The sequence below is a fragment of the Actinia tenebrosa genome, unplaced genomic scaffold, assembly GCF_029948245.1.
Source record: "Actinia tenebrosa isolate PJP-AT-01 unplaced genomic scaffold, QUT_ActTen_1.0 PGA_scaffold8__29_contigs__length_14323225, whole genome shotgun sequence".
In the NCBI taxonomy this organism is placed as follows: Eukaryota; Metazoa; Cnidaria; class Anthozoa; order Actiniaria; family Actiniidae; genus Actinia; species Actinia tenebrosa.
Window position 1 is genome coordinate 3712821 of NW_028292585.1, and position 21472 is coordinate 3734292.

General features: G+C 36.9%; 4 protein-coding genes across 6 annotated transcripts; 2 read left to right on the top strand and 2 right to left on the bottom strand.

Annotated features, from left to right (window-relative positions):
- The first annotated feature begins 26 nt into the window (after positions 1–26).
- Positions 27–7965, top strand: LOC116295329 (uncharacterized). The gene is made up of 8 exons (XM_031703151.2): positions 27–767; positions 2520–2586; positions 2683–2867; positions 3231–3309; positions 3833–3897; positions 4333–4399; positions 4957–5993; positions 6164–7965. The coding sequence occupies exons 1-8, from the start codon at positions 135–137 to the stop codon at positions 6290–6292; spliced, it is 2262 nt and encodes a 753-aa protein (XP_031559011.1). The 5' UTR covers positions 27–134; the 3' UTR covers positions 6293–7965.
- An 864-nt stretch (positions 7966–8829) lies between these two features.
- Positions 8830–11175, bottom strand: LOC116295425 (uncharacterized). Its single transcript, XM_031703262.2, has one exon. The coding sequence runs from the start codon at positions 11042–11044 to the stop codon at positions 9059–9061; it is 1986 nt and encodes a 661-aa protein (XP_031559122.2). The 5' UTR covers positions 11045–11175; the 3' UTR covers positions 8830–9058.
- A 767-nt stretch (positions 11176–11942) lies between these two features.
- On the bottom strand, positions 11943–17745 carry LOC116300744 (synaptotagmin 1). Of its 3 annotated transcripts, none has more exons than XM_031709783.2 (2): positions 17421–17745; positions 11943–13420 (listed from the first exon to the last, which is right to left on the bottom strand). In XM_031709783.2, the coding sequence occupies exons 1-2, from the start codon at positions 17428–17430 to the stop codon at positions 12645–12647; spliced, it is 786 nt and encodes a 261-aa protein (XP_031565643.1). In that variant the 5' UTR covers positions 17431–17745; the 3' UTR covers positions 11943–12644. The 3 variants fall into 3 exon arrangements, with proteins under 3 accessions (XP_031565643.1, XP_031565718.1, XP_031565564.1); XM_031709858.2 differs by lacking the exon at positions 17421–17745 and adding an exon at positions 15316–15467; XM_031709704.2 differs by lacking the exon at positions 17421–17745 and adding an exon at positions 14524–14761.
- Positions 17746–18221: 476 nt separating this feature from the next.
- Positions 18222–21319, top strand: LOC116305185 (uncharacterized). Its single transcript, XM_031715077.2, has 4 exons — positions 18222–18584; positions 19483–19787; positions 20131–20476; positions 20709–21319. Exons 1-4 carry the CDS (start codon positions 18471–18473, stop codon positions 20907–20909), a joined length of 966 nt encoding a protein of 321 aa, XP_031570937.1. The 5' UTR covers positions 18222–18470; the 3' UTR covers positions 20910–21319.
- The last annotated feature ends 153 nt before the right edge of the window (positions 21320–21472 follow it).

Sequence of the window (21472 nt, forward strand, 5' to 3'; positions counted from 1 at the left end):
TGTTATTATAAAGAAACAATCTACATTTGAAATACGGTATTATAACTAAGGGAAAAGACATTAATGTAATCGGGTGAATAACTTTGAATTGTGTTTTCGCCGAAATTTCCAGGGAAAGATCATTTGTAAGGAAGATGGGAGAACCAGGAGAGACGTCGAATCAGCAAGAACACGGCTCTAAAGTCGGGAATGTAAAACGCAAGGGTAAACTTACGGAGCTTGATCGCTTGAAGAAACGACAGAAAGAATTACAAATCATGAAAATGTCGCAGGAATGGGACGCTAGAAGACACAAGCGAAGAATGGATCGAATCCAGTGGCTTCAACAAAGAAAAAATCATGTTCCCCCATCAACTGAACGAGACCAAAATACTGTGAATACTGTCGAGGATTCAAGAAATGAGTATTTGGACTCAAATGTCGTCCTCTCCAAAACAAACAATTCACCGGTGTCAACGCATTCTAGCAGTGAAATTTTCAGCGAAGGACTACGAGAAATAGAAGTACAATCCGAGGAGAATGACCGAATTGAAGATGAAGCCTACGGAAAGAGGAAGTTTTGTGAGGAGGACGATTACTACAGCGCGGAAGAGAGCCATTGCACAGCTTGCGAGTCGAATGAAGAATACAAATCAGTTGTTGTCAAAACTGAGCGCCTAGATTCTGATAGTTTTTGCAATTCTAATGAATCGAAACAACCTATTCAGTCTTACTCGAAAAACTCATATCATACGAATGTTGAGTCAGACAAGAAGGCTAGAAAAGAGGTAATGTGAGAATCAACTTTCTTTCTTTTTGATAAGCATTTAAAAAATATATATATTCATGAAATATAAAACATTTTAATAGATTGAGAAAAAGTAAGATTTGCATACGAGTTGATTATGGAGACAAACAAAAATTATTTCACTTTGAATGCAATTCAAATCTCGTTATGAAAACAATTATTTTAGCAGTAGAATTATTCCAGGGTTGAAGAAAATCCGGCTATTAGTAACAAAATTTTATCGCAATTTGATTTAAATTGCGATGGAAATATTGCCTTGATTTTTTTTTGGCGGCAAACGAGCTGGAAAAAGAAGAAGTCTTGCCCACGTGTAAAGTACAATGGAACCTAGAGAATTGCTTTATAAAGAAAGTCGCAGAAACAATTGAACAGTCTTTTTAGAAAAGAAAAATCAATTGAATAGAATAAAGTGTTTACTTTCAAGCTCACACAAACCATTCTGGGTTTAATAAACAGCCAATAAGTTGAATATCTCACATATATGTCAGTCAATTCGCTTCGAAAATTTAGAAAATCTTAAAAAATACAAATCCCAAGGAAGCAAAATCTCTGGTATCTTTTATTTTTGGCTTCGTGGATTGTATTTTTGTCTATTTTTTTGCTGTATCCTGTTTATTTGTCACGTTAGCTATAACAAAGCGTAGACTTTTTTTTTTTATTTGCATAATACTTAATGGTTTGTCTGGGAGCTCTATGCAAATGTCGCGCCCAAAGGATTAAAATTTCATTTCAACTGACTTTTGCTTCAGCAGTCTACATTTTTCAAGCATTAGAATTTTTTTGATTATAATTTTTTTTTTCTTTATTCCCAATAATAAGAGACCCAAGAAAAAGCCTAAATATTAATCATTTGAAGTTTAATATTTGTAGCGGTTCATAAAACGTCAAACATACAATTTCTAAAATTACAATTTTCCAATGTTCGCCGTATCGTTGTTAAGTGAAATCTAAATAAACTCGAGGTTCATTTTCGAAAAAAATTCATATATTTTCTTTAAAACTATACCCTAAATTTTGATATTTTAGGTCTTTTTTTGCTGAATAAGTAAAATCTTTTGATATTTAATTAAAGAAATTTCCGTCTCGGTGAGCCGATAAATCGTCCATGCAAAATGTCAAAACTGTCTTCCATATTGAGGCAATCTTGTTATTTCAATCTATATTTAAATAATATCAACCTAAAATGTTGTATGTTTTACGATTATTGTTCTTTTATATTTTAAATGAAAATATCGTTACAATTTTTTTCAATATTTGTGACATTTAGTAATAACTTAATATATTTCTAAAGAAATATTTATTTATATAAGAAGTATTGTTATATATCTTAGCAATGTCATTTATATTGATTGCAAAATTAATCATTAACCATTATTATGATAAATTAATAATCTTATTTTATTCATGTCAAATACTGATCAAAGTGGTGTCGTGACGTTGTACTGCACTGACGTCACCGTTAATAAATCATTTATAGTGTAGGGTTTGATATAACTTGACTAGATCCTTAAGAATGATATTAATCGTAAATACTTCTAGTCAACTTGGACAAGCCTCCCGCGCGACGTGGTCACGTGATGGCACTCAAAGTCTTCGCGAAATGCGGCGCGCGAGATCGTTTCATCTGATTAGAATCACTCAGATCCAATGTCTTGTAGCTCTAGAACCGAGTTTTAGCGCAATCAAGAAACCGTGCTTCCTATGGTTAATATAACTGTTTTATTTTTTGCAGGATAATCAAGTGTTTCTCTCTAAAACCAACGAAAATCAATCTACTCATGCATCAACTCTACCAAACGGTAAGCAAACCTTTGAAAATCTAGAAGAAAATTGCACAGCTAGGGTAGATTTACTCGAGAAAAAATGACAAGTTTAACTCGTTCTTAATCATGTAGAATCCAATCGAGGGAGTCCCTATCAACGGCTGGTAACAATGGTGAACGCGCACCCCCCTGTAATAGAGGAGAGATTTCTGAACACTACAGTGTACCCCCTTGGAAATGAAGAACGGTATTCTAACAGCTCAGTTATTGTGCAAGCTATGAAACAAAGTGGTTTGGACGAAAATGAAATCGATGACGTAAGTATACCACGTGATCATATCTGACCATTCAGGTCACTTAATCATGTCGCTTTCTCATTGGTAGCAACTGTAATTTTTTGCGCATGTCTAATAGACCTCTTTACCGTGGGCGTAATGTTCTCCCATTTCCCTAGAGTATCATTTCTTCGTTTAACGGTTGCGCATTAGAAGATACATGAATATGAATGCAACTCAAACAAATAATCTTATTCTCAAGAGAATGACACGGGGTCTGAGATGGGAAAACCTTACGCCCAAGTTAAAGGAGTCTGTTAAGATCGATAGTGTAACATACTTACACTATGAACGACGGTACCCCGTTACTTGCACATTCTTCTAATTCGGTTCATTTGTTTGTAGCCCAATCTTTTAATGGCTTCTGAGCCTGTTCGATTCGAAGATGTTTTACGTAAAGGAGGAACATGTATACAACGCCTTGGTGAGTCCTTTAATTACGATTTTACCACCTTTATTTGCCACATTACAAACCTTTTCGCGATGGATAAAGGTACGGTTGTAACTATACGAAGGGTGGATAGCACTATTTGATGGATAAATGGCTATCCAATAATTCACCCACTGGATAAGATTTATCCGTCGTTAATCAGTAGCACTAACACAACCGGGTCTAAAAAAATTACAAGCTATATAGAACTCTTTTGAGAACACCCTGAATGCAAAGCTAACAGGAAAATATAAAATAAATTTCCATAAATTTTATTGAGAAAAATTGTGTCTCCATTTCAGACCACGTGTCATTCCCTTGAGTATAATTTCTTTGTTTAACGGTTGTGCATGAGAAGTCACATGAATATGGATACATCTCAAGCAAAGAATCTTATTCTCAAGAAAATGACAAACTGAAATATGAAACCAAACGAATGAGACCTATCGTGTTTATGCCATAAGATTCAGACAAAGATAAGCAATGATATATCGAGGTTTGAATATTTTTTTAACAGAGACGCGAACAGTGGAAATAATGTCGAAACAGCCGCAAGGCAGAATGCAAGAAAAACTTGACAAGGTAAAACACGACACTATATGTTAATTTTTTAGAAAGTAGTTTAGGTTGATATTTAGATAGCCAGCCAGCTAAGCGGTGAACGCGGTGCGCAAAGCACGAGTGCACAAAAGGACCGGCCCTAAACATGTTTGGAGATTGAAAGAACTAATCAAACACGGTGGTAAAGTGAAATTGTTTTCATTCTTCCTTTCCCTGTTTTGCTTCTTGTAGGCACGCAATATATATTTTAAAATATATATTAAATATATATCTTAAAAGTCATAAGAAAACAGAAAAATATCCTTCCTATATTTACTATAAAACAAACCTCTATTCATTGGGCACCCTTTATGAAGAGGACACCCGGCAAAGTCCCGAAGGTGTCTGCTTCTGTACCTTATCGTTATAAAGTTATCTCAGTGCGAAGAATGCTTATTTTTTGGTTCATTTTTTAAGGCTCCAGTACCGAGACCACACAGTCGAGAATCGCCATCCACAGAGGATCAGAAAAGGATTCGAAAAGGTTAGTATTACTAGCGTTAATTATACAGCTTCTCATTAATCCCATATAGGTAACTGTCCAATTATTTTCTTAATTGGACAAGTCTGTTGATTTGGGATTAATTAGGCGGCTATATAATTAATAGGTAATGGGATTGCATGCTCCCCAATCAAGAAATAATTAGACTCTAAAAATTCCTCTGTCTGCCATATTGGACTAGGCCTACGGCCTCATCCAATTTTGGAAGTCCTCGGAATTTTCCTCGTCCAATTATTTCTTAATTGGACAACATGGAGTCCTATTACATATACTTAGTGACCTCTTTTAAACGACCGTCCTTATGTGGTCGGTTGAGAGAGGTTATTATAGAAGACCTCTGATAAGAGATCAACTTTACTTGTCATCAGGTGATATAGATTGCGAGAGTTCAACTGTATATGACCTCTTTTAAGCGAGAGGTCCAAATTTTAATATAGAAGAAATCCGGACCATTTGTTCTAATATCGAAACTGATGCTTCTGCGGTCGGTTACGAGAGGTTTCGCTATAGTCATACAAGCTTCTTTTGTTGTTTTAAAGTGGAAAATGAACACAAGAACCAAGCGTTTCCTAAAATCAAGCAATGCTACTCCCTGATTGGACAAGACAATAAGTCATCAAGAACCAGTCCACTCTCTTCTTCGAGGAGCACGGGAAGCCCAATAGCAACTATGGCCAGCTCTTCGTCTGACGTTTTTACGGATAAAAACGAAAGAAGACTTCAACCCGTGGCTCAGTCTCCATCAACGAGCAGCCAACCTTGCCCTCCATCGGGTTATCTCGTTCCTATTTATAAACCATCCGCTGACGAAGTAGTATACGCTTTTGTAGCTAACGCAGGTGACCGGGGCCTTCCACGAGCTCCGGATCCCGGCAAAGTATGCACCGATGCGGGGTGTTATCGTACTGAAACCGATCCGAAAAATGCAGTGCAGGTCGGGTATTCGAGTGTACGGGCACCTACTACTACCATCCATCATGGTAGAGACCCTTTACCACGTGTTGGCCAAACCCTCCAGTTGAAGGAAGCTCATCATCCAACTAATGTCACGTGGGTGAATACGCCGATCGCCTCGACTGGGGAAAAACGAAACTTTGTCAACAATAATCAACCAGTCAGCGGTATCACCCTTAAGAGTCCTGCGCATGAGCAGGTAAAGACATCCGGGAACTCACAGCGACGAAATGACAAACATTTGCACCGAGAGACAGAAATGATTATCAAAACGAGGCACAACCCCAGCCCAGTGGTGACCAATATCAATGGATATTCTTCGGTACATACTGCGCATGCGTCTCAGACAGCCAATAAGAGTCCAGTTCTGAGAGCGAATTCTATAGACAACGCTTCAAACGATCCCATTAACAATCCGACGGCTATTTATGTTCGGCCGAAGTTGGTTCCGCGTGAGATCGTGGTTCCTCATCACACGGGATCGGGGAATGTACCCATCGTCGAGTATATCAAAACAGATGCTATTTGTGACAAAGATCTTGGGAGTTGGACTGCAAAAAATGTCGCCGACTTCATCTCAGCCACGGATTGCTCTGAAAGTGCGAAAATCTTCATTGAACAGGTACGTAATCTTGGTGAGTGACCGCTATTCTTATCCTAACCCATCTCCACTCCCACGTTCACTTCTTTGTCCGCAGTGCCATGGTAACCACCGACGTCAGCATATTTTTTCAGGGCACGATATTTTCGATTAGTTCTAACGCACTTTTTTAACAATTTTTTCTCCCCCAGGATATCGATGGTAAAGCTGTCCTTCTACTCTCGCAAAACCTTTTTATCAACCGCTTGAACTTAAAACTCGGTACGGCGATCAAACTGTATAACCACATCGCGAACCTGCGCACTGCTTTACTGATGTGAACCAACATGCAGCTTTGTTGCCATAGCGACGATGGCCGCATTACTATAGCAACGGGATTAAGGTTTGGCATACTCTTACGTCACGTTCTTACTTGGAATAGAATTTGTTAATTGAATTTGACTTTGAATATATCACTAGAGGATTGGTCAGAAAAAGAGGACATTAATTTGTTTATATTGCAATATTACATGACCTTGAACTGCAATTTGCCAATTACAAGATTCTTGGGGTGCGTGTTACGTCATGGCCGCCATGTTGGTTGACGATAACCAAGCATTACTCACCAGCTTATCTTGTTAGATCAACCAAGATGGCGGCTGTTTTATTGCTATATATATTTCAAGGGATTTTGAGTCGTATGGATGGACCTTGACCGTTTTTTGCCTAGAATCATAGAATTCAGTTGATTTCAAGTTTACAGAATGAGAATGTTTAGCGTTTTTCACGGCTAAGCAAAGCAGTTCAGTTCTTGGCCCAACTCAACTGAATTCTATTGTGATTGTCTTCCCTTTGCTACAATAAAGCAAAATGTGACTGTAGTCAACGAGTGCCAGGTTGTGCGAGACGTCATCAATGACGTCTTGGAGTGTGACGTCATAACTACCATCAGCAAAGCCTGCGGTCAGCGTACGAGTCAGCCAAAACAGGGTGTAATCAGGGGCGCTTACCATTTACCCGGAAAAACTGGAAATTCCGGTTGGAAAACAAATGGTATGTGTTATTCTGAACGGAAAGTTCCGGAAGACTAGGCTTCTTGCGATTGAGATAATCCACTTTTCCCGCTCTTTTCGCGTGTATCATTTGTTTGGAAGTCAAAGTTTCCCGCTCTTTTCTTACAATTAGCGAATTGATTTCCAACCAAATGATTTGGTTTAAATGGACAGCACCCTGTGTTGCGTTCGTTTGCTTCCTTTTCCGCTTTCTAGTTAATTTTAAGTTGACTTTACTTCGTTTTAAACTCTATGATAACATCATAGTTATTTCGTCGACTTCATATATACAAATTGGTCCCCGGCTCTTGGAGCAATGTTCGTTTCATTTAGTAGAGGGGTCTGGTGCATGGCACATTATTCTACTAATTAATAATACTTATGGCGCATGCGTAATTCATTCATCATACCCTCTATCGCTCCAGGCCTTTGGTTTGCATTTCGGAATAAAACATAATATATTTTTAAACGAAATCCCACTCGTTAATCTAGAACTTTTTAAGGTCTTCGCGCAAAATCTAAATACGTAATAGTCCCCCTTAAACAGTTCCCGGCGCCATCTTGAAAGGTATAGCCGTGCCTTTGCATCGAACGAGACGAACGGTGAGCTTGCAAGATAAGGACATGTAAATAATTGTTCAAGGTGTTAAAAAAGGTCTCTATGATTGCAAGCTCGCCGTTCGTCTCGCTTCGATGCAAAGGCACGGCTATACCTTTCAAGATGGCACAGGGAACTGTGAGGGGCACTATGATGATCATTCTTCGTCTTATCAAGTCATCAAGATATGCTAAATTTTGTCATATAGGAAAAAGTTCCAGTTTGGAAAGAGACAGTATTTAAATGAGTGGTGGGAGTTGATATATAACTTATTTATTGTGTAATTATAATGCTACACTTGCTAGAGGATATATATGGCATAAATAACTTATTTTATTAAATATTCATCAATTTTGTCGGTTAATATGAATCGTCAGATCCTTATACTTTACATCTCATTCTCTTACTAAAAACTGGGTTAGAAGCTTCTCTCTGATTGGTCAAAATGTAATGGTTTTTATGAGGGCAAAATGCTTTTGAAAAATTGAGTAGATTCACTCGACCAGACGCCATTAAAAAATGTTAGCGTGCGCACTACTGCGCACTAATAATATAGAAGCACAAGGACCTTTTTAAGCGACCACCTTCAGGTAATTGTAAAGCGGTCGCCTTGGAGAGGTTGGTCGGTTAGTAGATGCTTCGTTTACAAAAACTTTCAAAATTGGTGGAAATCGTGTTAATTAAGACTGTCAGAAGGTGGCTTCCAAGACTTTTACGTGTCTTAAAACAAACCAATACAACTAACTTTACGTGGTCACGTGGTTTAAGTTAACCAATCAGAAGCAGATCCTGCAAGAGGGTTTCGAGAATAAATCACGTGGATAGGGCAACTAATCAGAGTCATCTGGATAAACCAATCCCATGCCGAGGCAAGATCACGTGGTACGAACTGAGAGCCAATCAGATCAGTGGACTGCATGATGACATCATCAGGTAATTATTAGCCTTTCCGAGGTTGAGGAAAAAACTGGTTCGGGTAGGCATTGCAATTATGCATTGTGTGTGTTTAAGGGGCCTATATCGAAGATGGAGTTTTTTGTCCCCTAACAGTCCACTGGAATGCCAAGCCCGACCCAGTGTTTTTCTAGACCATGGAATAATGGCTAATCAATCGCTTGAATAATTGATGTCATGCATAATATAGTCATACGTTTCACGGAATACGAAATTCGTCTTATTCTGTGAGGTGCAAACTTTTATATGAGTGTACGCAATAGACTGACGTTAGTTGTGTTGCTAAAATAGATTTAATTTCCTATAAAATTGAGTTACATTGCAACCAATTTATTGTTAAGTGGAGGTGATGCTTTGTTTGACCAAAACATACAGTTTATTTGAAGTAAATTCAACATTTCACTACACTATCTCCACATGTATCGAAATCAGTCCTAAGATAGGCTGTCAGTGTTACTACCTTCCTTTCCCTCCCCTTTATATTCCACTGGCATCTTTTCCTGCTACACGTCTATAAGTTTCATGTATCTTTCTGTGAGGGTTGAATCAGTATGTGTCTTGATGTATCCACCATACATTTTTTTGATGCTTTCATACTTAAAGTCTCTGTGTGGAGGTTGGGTTTTCCCATTCTGGTAACTATGTACACCTTTTGGCAAATTTACGTTGTTTCCTCCCAGTACTGAGCTTTTCGACGCTTTTTCACCACCCTTCCCCCTGTTGATCGAATTTGGCACTTCTTCGCCACTCCTCTCCTTGTCAGTGGACTTTGGCTTTTTCTCACCCTTCCCCCTCTTGGTCAAATTTGACGCTTCTTCGTCACTCTTTTTCTCGCTATTAGTGGAATTCAGCACTTTCTCACCCTTCCCAGTGTTGGTCAAATTTGACGCTTCTTCGTCACTCCTCTCCTTGTCAGTAGACTTTGGCACTTTCTCACCCTTCCCCCTGTTGGTCAAATTTGACGCTATTTTGTCACTCTTCTCCTTTTTAGTGGACTTTGGCTTTTTCTCGCCCTTCCCCCTGTTGGTCAAATTTGACTCTTCCGGCTGGTCAGTAGAATTTGCCTTCCCCCCGTTGGTAGAGTTTATTTCTTGCCTTGGAAACTTCCAGTTGCTCCAATCTTCTAGTTGTTCAACTGGATCGTTTTCTTTTTCGTAGATCTTATTTGTTGCTTCTTTCAAAATGGATTCATCAATTATTTTATCAGCTCTTCCCACATATTCACCATCAGGAGAAAAATTCTTTTGAATTGGCTGTGCATTTAATGTGTCCTTACTTGCTCTTGTATTGTTTTTTTCTTTGTTATCAAACTTTACATCCTGGGAGTTTGAATTATTACTTGCTTCAACACGAACTTGCGTAGGCTCATTTCTGCTGTTGTGACACTTTTTCTTGCTGGCTTCATCGTTATTTACTTTCACTTTTATTTTCACATCACTCGTTTCATCTTGGCTTTCGCTTTTATAACCATTTTCTGCCGGCGAACTTTCACTTTTAGTCGCATAAACTTCTCTTTTCTCTTGCTTAACTTCATGATTCCTGTATTCATCTTTCTGCTTCTCCTGCTTTCCTTTCTCTGAGGGAATATTATTTTTTTCGGCCTTCAAATTCGTGCCAACTTCTTCAGCTTTACAATTTTCCGTCTTTTCAGAACTCTTTTCAGTGACCTCTTCTCTGTTAGATAATTCTTCTTCTTCTTCGCTAGTAAAATCGGTATCAACAGAATCGATAGTGCTAGTCACTGATTCCTCATCCCAATAATTCTCCTGACTGACCCCATTAATTTTCGTTCCATTTATATTTCTAGCTTGTGTTTGTCGTTTTTCTTTCTCTCTTTTCTTCTTACTTTTCCTTAAGCTTGATTGCTTCTTCTTCTTCTGTTTTGCTGAAAGCGTCGGAGGCTTTTCTTCTTGTTTAGGTAACCAGTCAGCAGAGGGATTCGACGATTTATCATTTTCATCTCGTCCAGTATAGGAATTTTTCTTTCGTTCTTCACTTCCGTTATACTGATTCCTATTTGCTCTAAAACTCGAATTATGATTATTATAATTTTCAAAATTATTTGATTCCCAATGATTATGGTAGCATCTTGGTCTTTCTGTTCTATACGTATTTCTCCGTCTGTATCCGCCATTATAATAATAATCATCGTCATCATCATCATCGAAAACGAATGGGTTAAACATTCGGCCAAATCTAAATAAATTTTCGAATACCCTTCTTCTCCTCTCTTGTTCTTGAAGAATTATTATCACTCGTAGCCATTCAGGTATACCAACAGTATCTTCCTCATCTTCATCTTCAGTTACGAGAGAATTATAAGCTTCTTGAAGTTCTTGAAACCTTTCTGTTGCTGCTTCAGGGTTTTCAGGATTTTTGTCTGGATGAAGCTCTAAAGCTTTCTTTCGATATGCGTCTTTGATTTCCTTTTCACTCGCTGTTGGTGGAAGCCCAAGGATTCTAAAGCACTCTGCTCTACTCTTAGACATATCTTCTACTGATCAAGATCCTCTGGTATATTTTTTGCTAATCCAATATCCTATTTTTAAGCAAGGAAGGATCAAATCTTCCTTCTCTTCTATCTTTTAGACGGGTTCTGCGAACGTCGATGTAGATATTTTTGTCCTAGAGTCACGTGACCGCCATGAACCAATCAAAAGCCACCACAAGCAGGTAATTCTATAAACAAATTTCTTAGAAATTGAATTAATTAATTGAATTCTTGGAAAAAAAGAATAAGAATTTTTAAAATTTGTCTAAGTAAAACACTTTACTTATTTTCTTAAAGAAAGTACTGCTAAATCCTTCATGAAAACAGTAAAAGCCTTTTGTAAATATTGACTCACTGAAAATAACAACACGCCACATCTGCTAAGCTGATCACGTGAAGTCGATCTGGTGACGCCATAGAACTATTGTCACGCAATCACATTTGAGCTAAACTTCATACCGTATGTAGGGAATCATGCGTGGTGTACTGATTACTTTTTCACCCCTGGGGTACGATTCCTGAACTTGACATCACATGAGTAGTGTTTGTTAAGTCTTTCCCTTGATTCAAAAGTAGTCTCCGGGTTCCGCTCTGGTTTTCCTCCCTCCGCAAATTCTAACCCACTAAATGGTTTTCATCTGTGTCAGTCAGTTCTCTAATGGTTTCCATGTAAATTATGCATATGATTGATTTATAGTATGAGCCAACAAGTTAAGAGAAAGCTATGCCAAACACGCACGGTAAGCAAAAGGTCAACTCTATCTCTCTAAGTCAATAACAAGTGCCATTTCCTTATTTGAGAATTATTTTTTATTATTTCATTTCTGTGTGCGAAAAAAGTCTTTTTTTCCCCCATAAAATACTTTATAATCGTCGAAATGAAGTTATAAAACTCACAAAGTTACTGTCGTATCTTTAATATAAACACAGCTATAAAGTTACTGTACTAAATTAATAATAGTCACCCATACCAAATTCGCTGATTTATTTTAGCTGCAATACTTTCCCATTTCAAACCTTTTAGCTTCTCAAACGTTATCAGTAAAGAAAGAAATGATACTCAAGGAATTGACATGTGGTTTGAAATAGGAAGTCATTACGGCCCAAGAGATCAGTATTGAGGTAACCAAAGTAACTAAAATATAGAAGATTTTAAATTGACAAAATTTGACATTCAAAGGTCATTAATTGACTGAATCGTGTCAAGTTTGACTGCAGTTTGTCACACTTGTTGCTAGAACGCCGAGATTTCGAATCACGACAATAATTTGAAACCAGGAAAAATAGGTTAGCTGCTAACATCGGAAGCTTTCAAAAATAGTTAAGGAAATATTAGTGCCCGACTTTTTAAAGTTAAATCCTTTCATTAATGAGAAATCTACTTTAGCACGGGGATTAGGAAAATATATTTTTGCTTAACATCGTAGAAAACCCAATTACACACGACTGTAAGAAAACTCCCTCCCTAATTAGTCAACTACAAAATCTCCCTATTTTACCTTTAGAGAGAAAATGTCTCTTAGTTTCCAAATTTAACAATAACCTAGAAAAATATATACGGCCAATAATCAGCCAGTTGTTGTTTATGGATGTAGTTCTCAGGGCGTGGCAGTGCCAGGGGTAGAAGGTCGTAGGATATCTCTCCACGTTTCAATTCTCATATTCGGCGCCATCACAAGATCAGCCAACTGTAAAGACAATTCGCCTATGTACTTTTCTTTCGATACCCCGGTTTGTCCATACACCCGCATTCGCACCGCAACTCTAAATAAATCCTCTTTCATTAAACGATCGAACACGAATGTTTCTTTATATTGAGGATCTGGAGTCTTGAGAGCCTTGGTTTTGAAGCGCTGTTTCTTGTCGGGCAGAAGAGTCACATGGAATTTTGCATACGTTCCTCCACCTTTACTTTTCGATGGAATACTCCGAGCTTCAACTATCGAGAATCCGACTCGACCAACATCGGGGAAAAATTCAGCCATTAAGAACACCTTTCCCATGTAAACAGCATTTGCGAGGCTGCCTTTAGCGGTGCCTGTGCTTCTAATTGACCCAACATCCGTCAAGTCTTTCCCCCGCTGCTCGCCAGTAACGTCGCCATATGCTGAAACAGCTGGTCTTGTATATCTTTCTGCATCTGTTCCGTCTGAAGGTGTGACAATTTCAGGCACGCTTTTCGGAGAGAGGGAAGATTTGTAAGTATCTTCGTCGGTGCCTTCGTTGTCCTCTCCTAACTGAAGTTCTTCGTAACCAGCTTTTTGTTCTGTTTGAGCACAAGGACACAGGTCGTGTGTCAGGCAGTAATACATTGCTAATAGTCCTAACAAGAGGATTAATATCAGACCAAGGAAGGATATGGCTGGTACATACCCTGTGGAGGATGAAAACACGACATTAGAGAAGCGTTGATGTTTCAACTACCTTCGAAGCCGCACGTTGTGTCCAAAGACAAACAATCGCGCCGCGAGCTTTATTCAATGCAAATTTTACCATCAAATCGTCAATCAATATTCTTAATTGTAGAATGAAGAGACAACACAAACAAACCGATGAGAAATCCTCAGCTAGTTGCTACATAATATATCATTTCGAAAAGAATATAAAAAATGATACCAGAAAAGAAAGGATTAAACTAGAAAACTGCAGACGTTGATTTGCGCCTCAACTCTAGATCTTGGTATTTATGCTGGAAAAGAATAGAATTAACATTGAAACTTTAAACAGAATTTACACTTTCCAAACTAAATTAGGCTACTGCATCTTTATAACGACTATCATTTAACATATATATTGCTTTTATGAAAGCTAGGTATTTGAAAAACATTGATAATTGTACCACATAACGTTGTCGTGTCGGAGGAAACCGTTATTGGCTTCCTAGAGAGCCAATTTTAAATCGCTGATTTTAAAACTTGTGGTTGAAGTATTTTTATTTCCCATTACAGATCCAGTGTATATGATTTTGGTAATTACTAAAGTAATCGGAAGTAAAATGACTAGAAATGAAAAGAAATGATATACAAACTTGAGCAATAAAAGTTTACGTTTATGTTTGAAAAAACAGGTGAAGCAGAACTATGAAAATTAATATTCTAGAAATCCCGCATTCTGAAAGAACTATGATGAATATAACAATATTAGATTTATTAGGAAAAGCAGAATCATTGATTTAAAAACAGGTTTTTAACGACGGCTTAAAATAAGATCTTGATAATGTTGTAAAGACTGAAATAATTTTGGTAGCGATTTTTAACTTTTCTTTGTGAATACAAGGACAACCAAGACAAAATTGAACAGCAAACAAACAAACTCCAGTCGGTAAAAATTAACACGATTCTATTAATTTTATCATATTTGTTCAAAATATAACCAAAAATAGGGGGAGTTTGGAACTCTTAGAGTTGGAAAATAATAGATTTTTGGAAAATAAACTAATATTAGACTGGAGAAAATATGAAAAAAATCGCGCCTCACCTGAAGGGATTATACCAAATACCATACTCACGGTCAATAACATCAAAAAAATCACTTTTCCTTAATTTTTGAGTAAATCTCGTGAGTTTATACTAGTTGATCCAGGAAAGGAAAGGTATTCAGCAGTAGTGAGCTGAGTATAAAAAAACAAAGTTGTCCACTAATGTATTCATATTAAAGAAAGTCGTGCTCACTAGACGATGTTCAAAAGCTCTGCCATGAAACAAGACTGCCTATAGCCTGTGATGTGGCCCTTGTATGTACTATCCATCAAATGGATAGCTAACTATGGTCTCATTACTATGCATTGTTGCTATACAATGGCAGTTCCTATAGAAACCAAAACGAAATCAGCCTATTTTTAAGTCTTATGTTTCTTTCTTCGACTTCAAAAACTAGAAAATTTAGGAATGGAAATATACTGAGGAAATAAAAAGAATAAAAGTAGGAAATGATGATAGCAAAAGTAGGAAACTAAATAAGAGTAAACAAATGTTAATTTTGAACGTGTCGGAAAAACTGAAGTCTGTAGAATAAAGTGTTGGATCAAATTATCTGTCGACTTGGCAGACACTAAAAAAATAATCAGAGGAAGTTTAGATTAAATCGAGGCAACCAAATAAGCGTACAACGAAGATTATACAAATATCACGAAATTGATAGACATAGTAATCACGGCTATGACCGTTTTTCCTATATATCAACTAATAGGTGATAAACAAGTTTTTCTATTGAACTCACGAAAGCGAAATGAGCTTTTCAGTTAACTATGCTTTATTCGACGTCACTTACCCCAGACGCTACACAAACTCGCTCTCTATCTCAGCAACAGAGCCAAATGCTTTCCACTTTAACCCAGCTAACGCTAAAACAGCAATCAATTCTGCGAGAGATCTCTTGTTCTAACGTGTTTAGAATAATAGGGTCTCCTCTTTTAAGATCATATGATGATGTTTTTGTTAATGTTTCGCAAGTGCTCTTTCGATTGGTTGAATAAAACAATAGCGAGAGTGTCGGCATCGTTTTACCATTTTACCTAGTTGCCCCTAGCGAAATCTCTTAGAGAAAAATATTACCTACTTTCAGAATTTCCGTTATAAAAAATGCATTCAAAAGTTTCTATGTCAAAAAGTCAAAAAATTCTATGTTCAAAAACTAAATTATGGACTCCTCCAATAAAGCGTGACTTCGAAGGTAGGGTTCAGTGGCTTCTTCATCGAAAAGCAATCCCCCTATAGCGGTGTGATTTTTCTTTTACTTCAATAGGTCAATCCTAAAGGATATCATTTTTTAGTATTCATATATTTTTAACGCGATGACCAAAAAATAAGCATTTATGTGCCGATCTACACTATTCCTGTTTTTGAGGTGCGACTCTGGGTGCGACTCAAGTTTTCTGACACGTTTTCTCATTTGATTACTTACTGGCATGTTACTGCATTAATTTACATCCTAGGAGCCTATGGAATCATATTCCAGTTCTACTATTAATTAATCCTCATTGGTTATTAATTTAATCAATTAATTAATGAATTTCACTTTTATTACTGATAAGACGTTGTCGGTTCCAGTATGGCACAGTTATACAGGGATTTTTACTAGTAAAATTTTAGCTTACTCTTAGATCCACCTACGTGGAAGGATTTCTATATGAGATATTGGCCATTGGTTGCTGTATGTCGAGGTTACTCCCTTTATTCTTTCAGGCATTTAGTTCATGTTCAAGAGATCACGAACATAACAATGGTATCTACCTCTTCACTTACTATCCCCCTTGTAACTTTTAGCTAAATACTTAAAATATGTAAAACCTATTGATTATTATTATTATTATAGCAAGGTACCACCCCTGAACTATAAAATTCCTCCGAGGCCTGATAGTCGGGTTAACCCTGAGCCTAGGTTTTAATGCGGGATCAGTACATTAAAAGAATAGCTTATTTCTGTAAGCCGTATCTTTAGGGCTCTCAAGGGGGTCAAATCCCTTGTTCCCAAGTAATTTTCCCCCTGTTTGTTCGCTTGTGCCTTATGACACGAAACGCGAAACTCACCGTCAATTTGTTTCACAAAAATATGATTTTGCACTTTTTTTTTTCTCCCTAAAAGTTATTTAATTATATCATAGTATAAAATGGCCGTTGCTCCATCAAACCCCCTGGGAAGGGATCGTCTTTTGTTTTTAATCTTATTGTCAGTTTTCTGAAAATGAAGTCATCTGAGCAAAGATCACTACAAAAACAAATCTTTAACAAAAATACGTACGTATTTTATAAAATGATCATCTGGTGAATCAGTATTTTATACAAGTCTTTGATATTGGGAATAAAATTCTTAAAAAAGGTCAGGAAAGCCACACTTGTAATATTACACCAAACCATTTAATAGCGCGCCCAAATTCAAAGGTTTATATATTATAATAATTAAATCCCCAACTAGAATAAGCGCCAAAGTTTCTACATCTTATTTCTTGCCTTCATAGCACTATCCTATCAACATTCTTCACTTTCAAATCGACTCCAAAGTATTTAGTATTAAAACAATAAATCATCTTGTAAAAAACGATCAAATTTTGTCTGAAAAATATTTGGTTCTTGCCTTCCATGCACGCTTGACATTCAAGTTCACTGAAGAGGAACTTGCCGAGAGGAATTTTCGATATAAACTCAAGACGAGAACTATGTTTCTACTAAAGCTTCCAAGCAAAAAGCACAACGTATGGTCAAATGAATGTCGAAACTTTCAGCCGCTGAATGTTATATTATAGTATCAGCTGAAAATCTGGGGGTATTTGGTAACTCTGATGGGAAGAATATTTGAATATAAATTAATAGAGTTTAGTCAACTGAATAACAACTTTGATTTTAAGATATAATAAATTTATCTGTGCTAAAACTCACCAAAAGTCATATTCCTTGGTTATGACTGTGTTATTTACCGTGTTTACTCTTCGCTAGTGATAGCTTTCGTTGTTCATAGCGAAGTAACCAAAAGTCGGTCACATCACATTATCTGGAGCCAGTTTCCTGAACTCTATGAGTTCATAGACCCAGAATCTCTCGCAAACCCTCGAACCGAAGCCACTGAGTTCTTCAAGGCTTCAATGAGTGTTAATTCAAGTTAAATTCTTCAAGTGATGGGATCAAATTCAGCAAAGAGACAGTAAAAGAGAGTAACTAACTGATTTCAATCAAGTAAATAGGCAAGACGCACGTCATCAAGTTATGCACGGGCTTTCAACCGTAAAGAATCCTGTGATGTTGATTGACTCCAGCCAACTCAGTTTGCTCAACTGTAACGCTCTGATTTTGCATAACAAAGATGAAATATCCAAATTTAAGGCTTTTAGCAGCCTTAGTAAAACTCAGCTAAAAAACTATGACTACTCCCTTTTTGTTTATGAATATTTTGTCTTGTCAGAGTTTATGATGTTGATGACACGGCCTCGGTTGATTTTGATAACAAAATCAAATGACAAATAAATTCACAGAGGGGAGTGGAGGGAGAAATTACATTGAAAGGACAATTCCTTATTTTTTTGAATCACGAAAGATGTATTTGACATCTTTTTTTTCGATTTTAGTTTTGAAAGAAAAAAAAGAAAGAAAAGAATTGAATATTCGAAAACAGAAAATTTCCAGTTTGATACTGACAAGCGGTCTTATCTTATGCTTTGGGTTACCTGTGGTTCATGTCTTCAAAACAACATGGACGACCTTTCGGGTTAATATTGTGAAAGTTTTCTTCATATTCAATTCTTGCTTCGTTTGAGAAATTAATTGGAAAGCACATGGAAGCTTTACGTTCTATGTGAATCAAGGAAACTGTGGCTAGCTTTTTAGGCATTTTGAGCTCGCGAATTTGAATGTCCATGGCTTTTGAGCATTTCCTTGGTAAACGAAACTAAGTCTTTTGTATAAGATTTCTAAAGATAGCTTATCTTCAACGTTATGGCACGAAGTGGTTCGAGATATGGAACGTTTGAAGAAAGTCAGGAAAGCAGTAGGACAGAGCTTAGAGCTTTTGACGATCAAATCAGACGAGAACAAGAAACAGTAAGCGAGGTGGGTAAAGCTGTTGAAAATTAAACATGGTGTTCTTTATAAAATGCTTCTAGTTATAGATGATATTTGTAAAAAATCCCTTAGACAGATTTCATGTGATGTGATAACTTTTTGTATTAGTACACTATCTTAGGAAGGGGGGTGCGGGCGGAAGTCCCCCCCCCAAAAAAAGTCCCCCCCCCAAAAAAAGTTTGCTTTAGGCACCAAAATTTAAGGCAGTGGCTATTCGTATGGTAACCGTACGCCGACTTTCAATTTCTATTTGTACTGATATTTAAATAGTGTGGAACTTTGGGGATTTTCGTTCTCCTCACTATAGAAGAAAAAATTCAATGGCAGGCAATATTCAAACCCAGCACCCTTGGCACCAAATGTTATTACAATCCCTATCCCAACCCTAACCCTATAGCTAAACCTAACCACTCGGACACGAATTGAATTTGCTGGAAAACAATATCAAAATATTTAAATATCCGTACGAATAGAAATTGCAAGTCAGCATACAGTTACCATACGAATAGCCACTGCGAAAATTTAATTAACTCATGCTGGATTCCTTTGGATTGCTTACTATCAATCACGTGACTTTTTAGAGTTGACAGTGGGGCAAACAAGCGGTTGACTGGGGGGCAACTAGTGGATGCTAAGTCAAAACATATCAAAATAAGTCCTCAAACTATTGTTTTTGACAATTTTCACGACATCAAACCAGAAAACAAGAGATCAAAACAACCTCCAGGATTCTAAAAGCCATCAAAAAAGAGCTATTACCGGAAGTGACATCTATTGATAGCAACCTATTGGAAAATGGTACATTGCCGCCCCCCTCCCCCCATAATTTAGACCTCACTTTGCCCCTTTATTGGTAGTAACATATATTTATTGCTATAAATTTTAGATTAATTTGAGTTATGTCATAGAAGATTTGAATGACCAAAACCATCTAATCAGAAACCGCCTACCACTTATATATGGAAGAACACTTCATTGGCTTTCAGATAAAGGCAATTTAGGGATTATCATTACATTGCATATTGGTATTATTGGACTCTTTATGCTGTCAATCACACAAGTGCATACATTCTGGAGGACACTTGCACAGTATTTGGTGTCCTGCGGCATGTTTGGAGTAGTAGGAGGCTTTGTTAACTGGATTGCACTTAATATTTTGTTCGTTAAAGTGCCAGGAGTCTTTGGAAGTGGGTAAGCATAATTATAATCAATGATTACAGTAAATAAGAGGACCATTGCACAAAGCATGTGTCACTTACAACCAGCATGTTGCATAATACGATATTTTGGAAAAAATGCTTGGCGTATGCTGCTAAACGCAACATTTCTCACCACAATGACATGGTCATGACATGGGTGCAATCCCTGGACCAAGCATTGTGAGTGAGAAGAGTTGCATATTTGGTTCTCTTCTGTGCCTCAAGGGTTTTTCTCTGGGTTTCCTGGTTTTCCTCCCTCCACAAAAGTTAACTTCTAAGTGTCTAATGTCAAGAAAATGTTGTTGAAGTTCACAATCATTTTTTTTCCTTTTCAGAGTTTTTGCCAACTGTCATCAGGAGATTACTAGATCTATTACAAGAATTTTTATAAACACGTTTCTCGAAAAGACATTCTTAGAGCATTATATTGAACAAAAACTTGGACGGCACATTGTAGAATTTAACATTGAGAGACGATTAAGACAGATATTAGAAACAGAAACAGTGGAACAGATTATAAATAAAGAATTACATTCTTTTTCACAATCATCTGAGGGACAGCTTCTTATGTTGGCGGGTGTTCGAGCTGTGGCGATAAAACCCCTTATACGGCCATTCATTATGGATATTGCAGCTGAAATAATTCCTGATCTTATAGAAAACCTATATCATGATTCAAAGGTATGTAACTTGCCAATTCATTGCTTTAAAGTTTTAGTGGATAGCCAAAATACTTGTGAAGTATTCTGGGGTCAGGGTATAGGGGTGGCAACATTTTTTTTGATGGAGGGAAGGGAGGGAGGATGATTTGTTGGTTACTGTAAATGGGTCTGGTAGGGGTATGTGAGTGATAGGGGCTAATGTGCTCTCGGAATTCTGTCTAATATTAACACACATAAATTTGATGTTACAGTATGCTACTGCTACAAAATTCAAGCAAGAAATCATAGAATATTTATTCCAAGGGAATATTAGAGTGAATGAAGATCAAGTAACCAAGTTTGTCAAGACACTAATCTACAGACATCTGAACTGGATTATAATAACAGGGTGCATTGTGGGATTCTTTATGGGTATCATATCTCAGCTCACATCTATAGCCAGAATCATCTGACAGTCATTATGTAACTAACATTATCATGTAGGGTTTTGAAGCAAAAGTTCTCAGAAGATTTCTTAGCTTAAATTTGTACAGTGGTGGCCCCAGTGATAAACCTTGTGGAAATTTCATGATGGTGATTCTATTTCCCATTCCCATTGACCAAAATCTTAGTGCATCATATTCATAGCATCATAGCATAAACAAATCAGTGCCCCATTTTAAAACTTGAAGATTCTCTCTAGTTGGCAATTAATGCTAAATTGACTTTTGAAAAAGATATTTCATGTGAAAAAATAAGCTCGCGAGAGAGAGATTTCTGAGAGAGATTTTTAAATTCAATGATGGACTTTTGAAATATACTTTGATACAAATTTAATAATAGTCAACACCTATTTTACAAAGTTGCTGTATTAATATAAGAAATATGAGAAATAGTTCATTCAAATAAAGTATAAAAAGACTATCATTTTCACAAGTTTGAGATATTTGTGATAAACATATATGCTGAGTTAATTATTTTAAATTGTAGCTTATTTATTGTATGGAATCAACAAAATACAAAGCCATTATTTAAA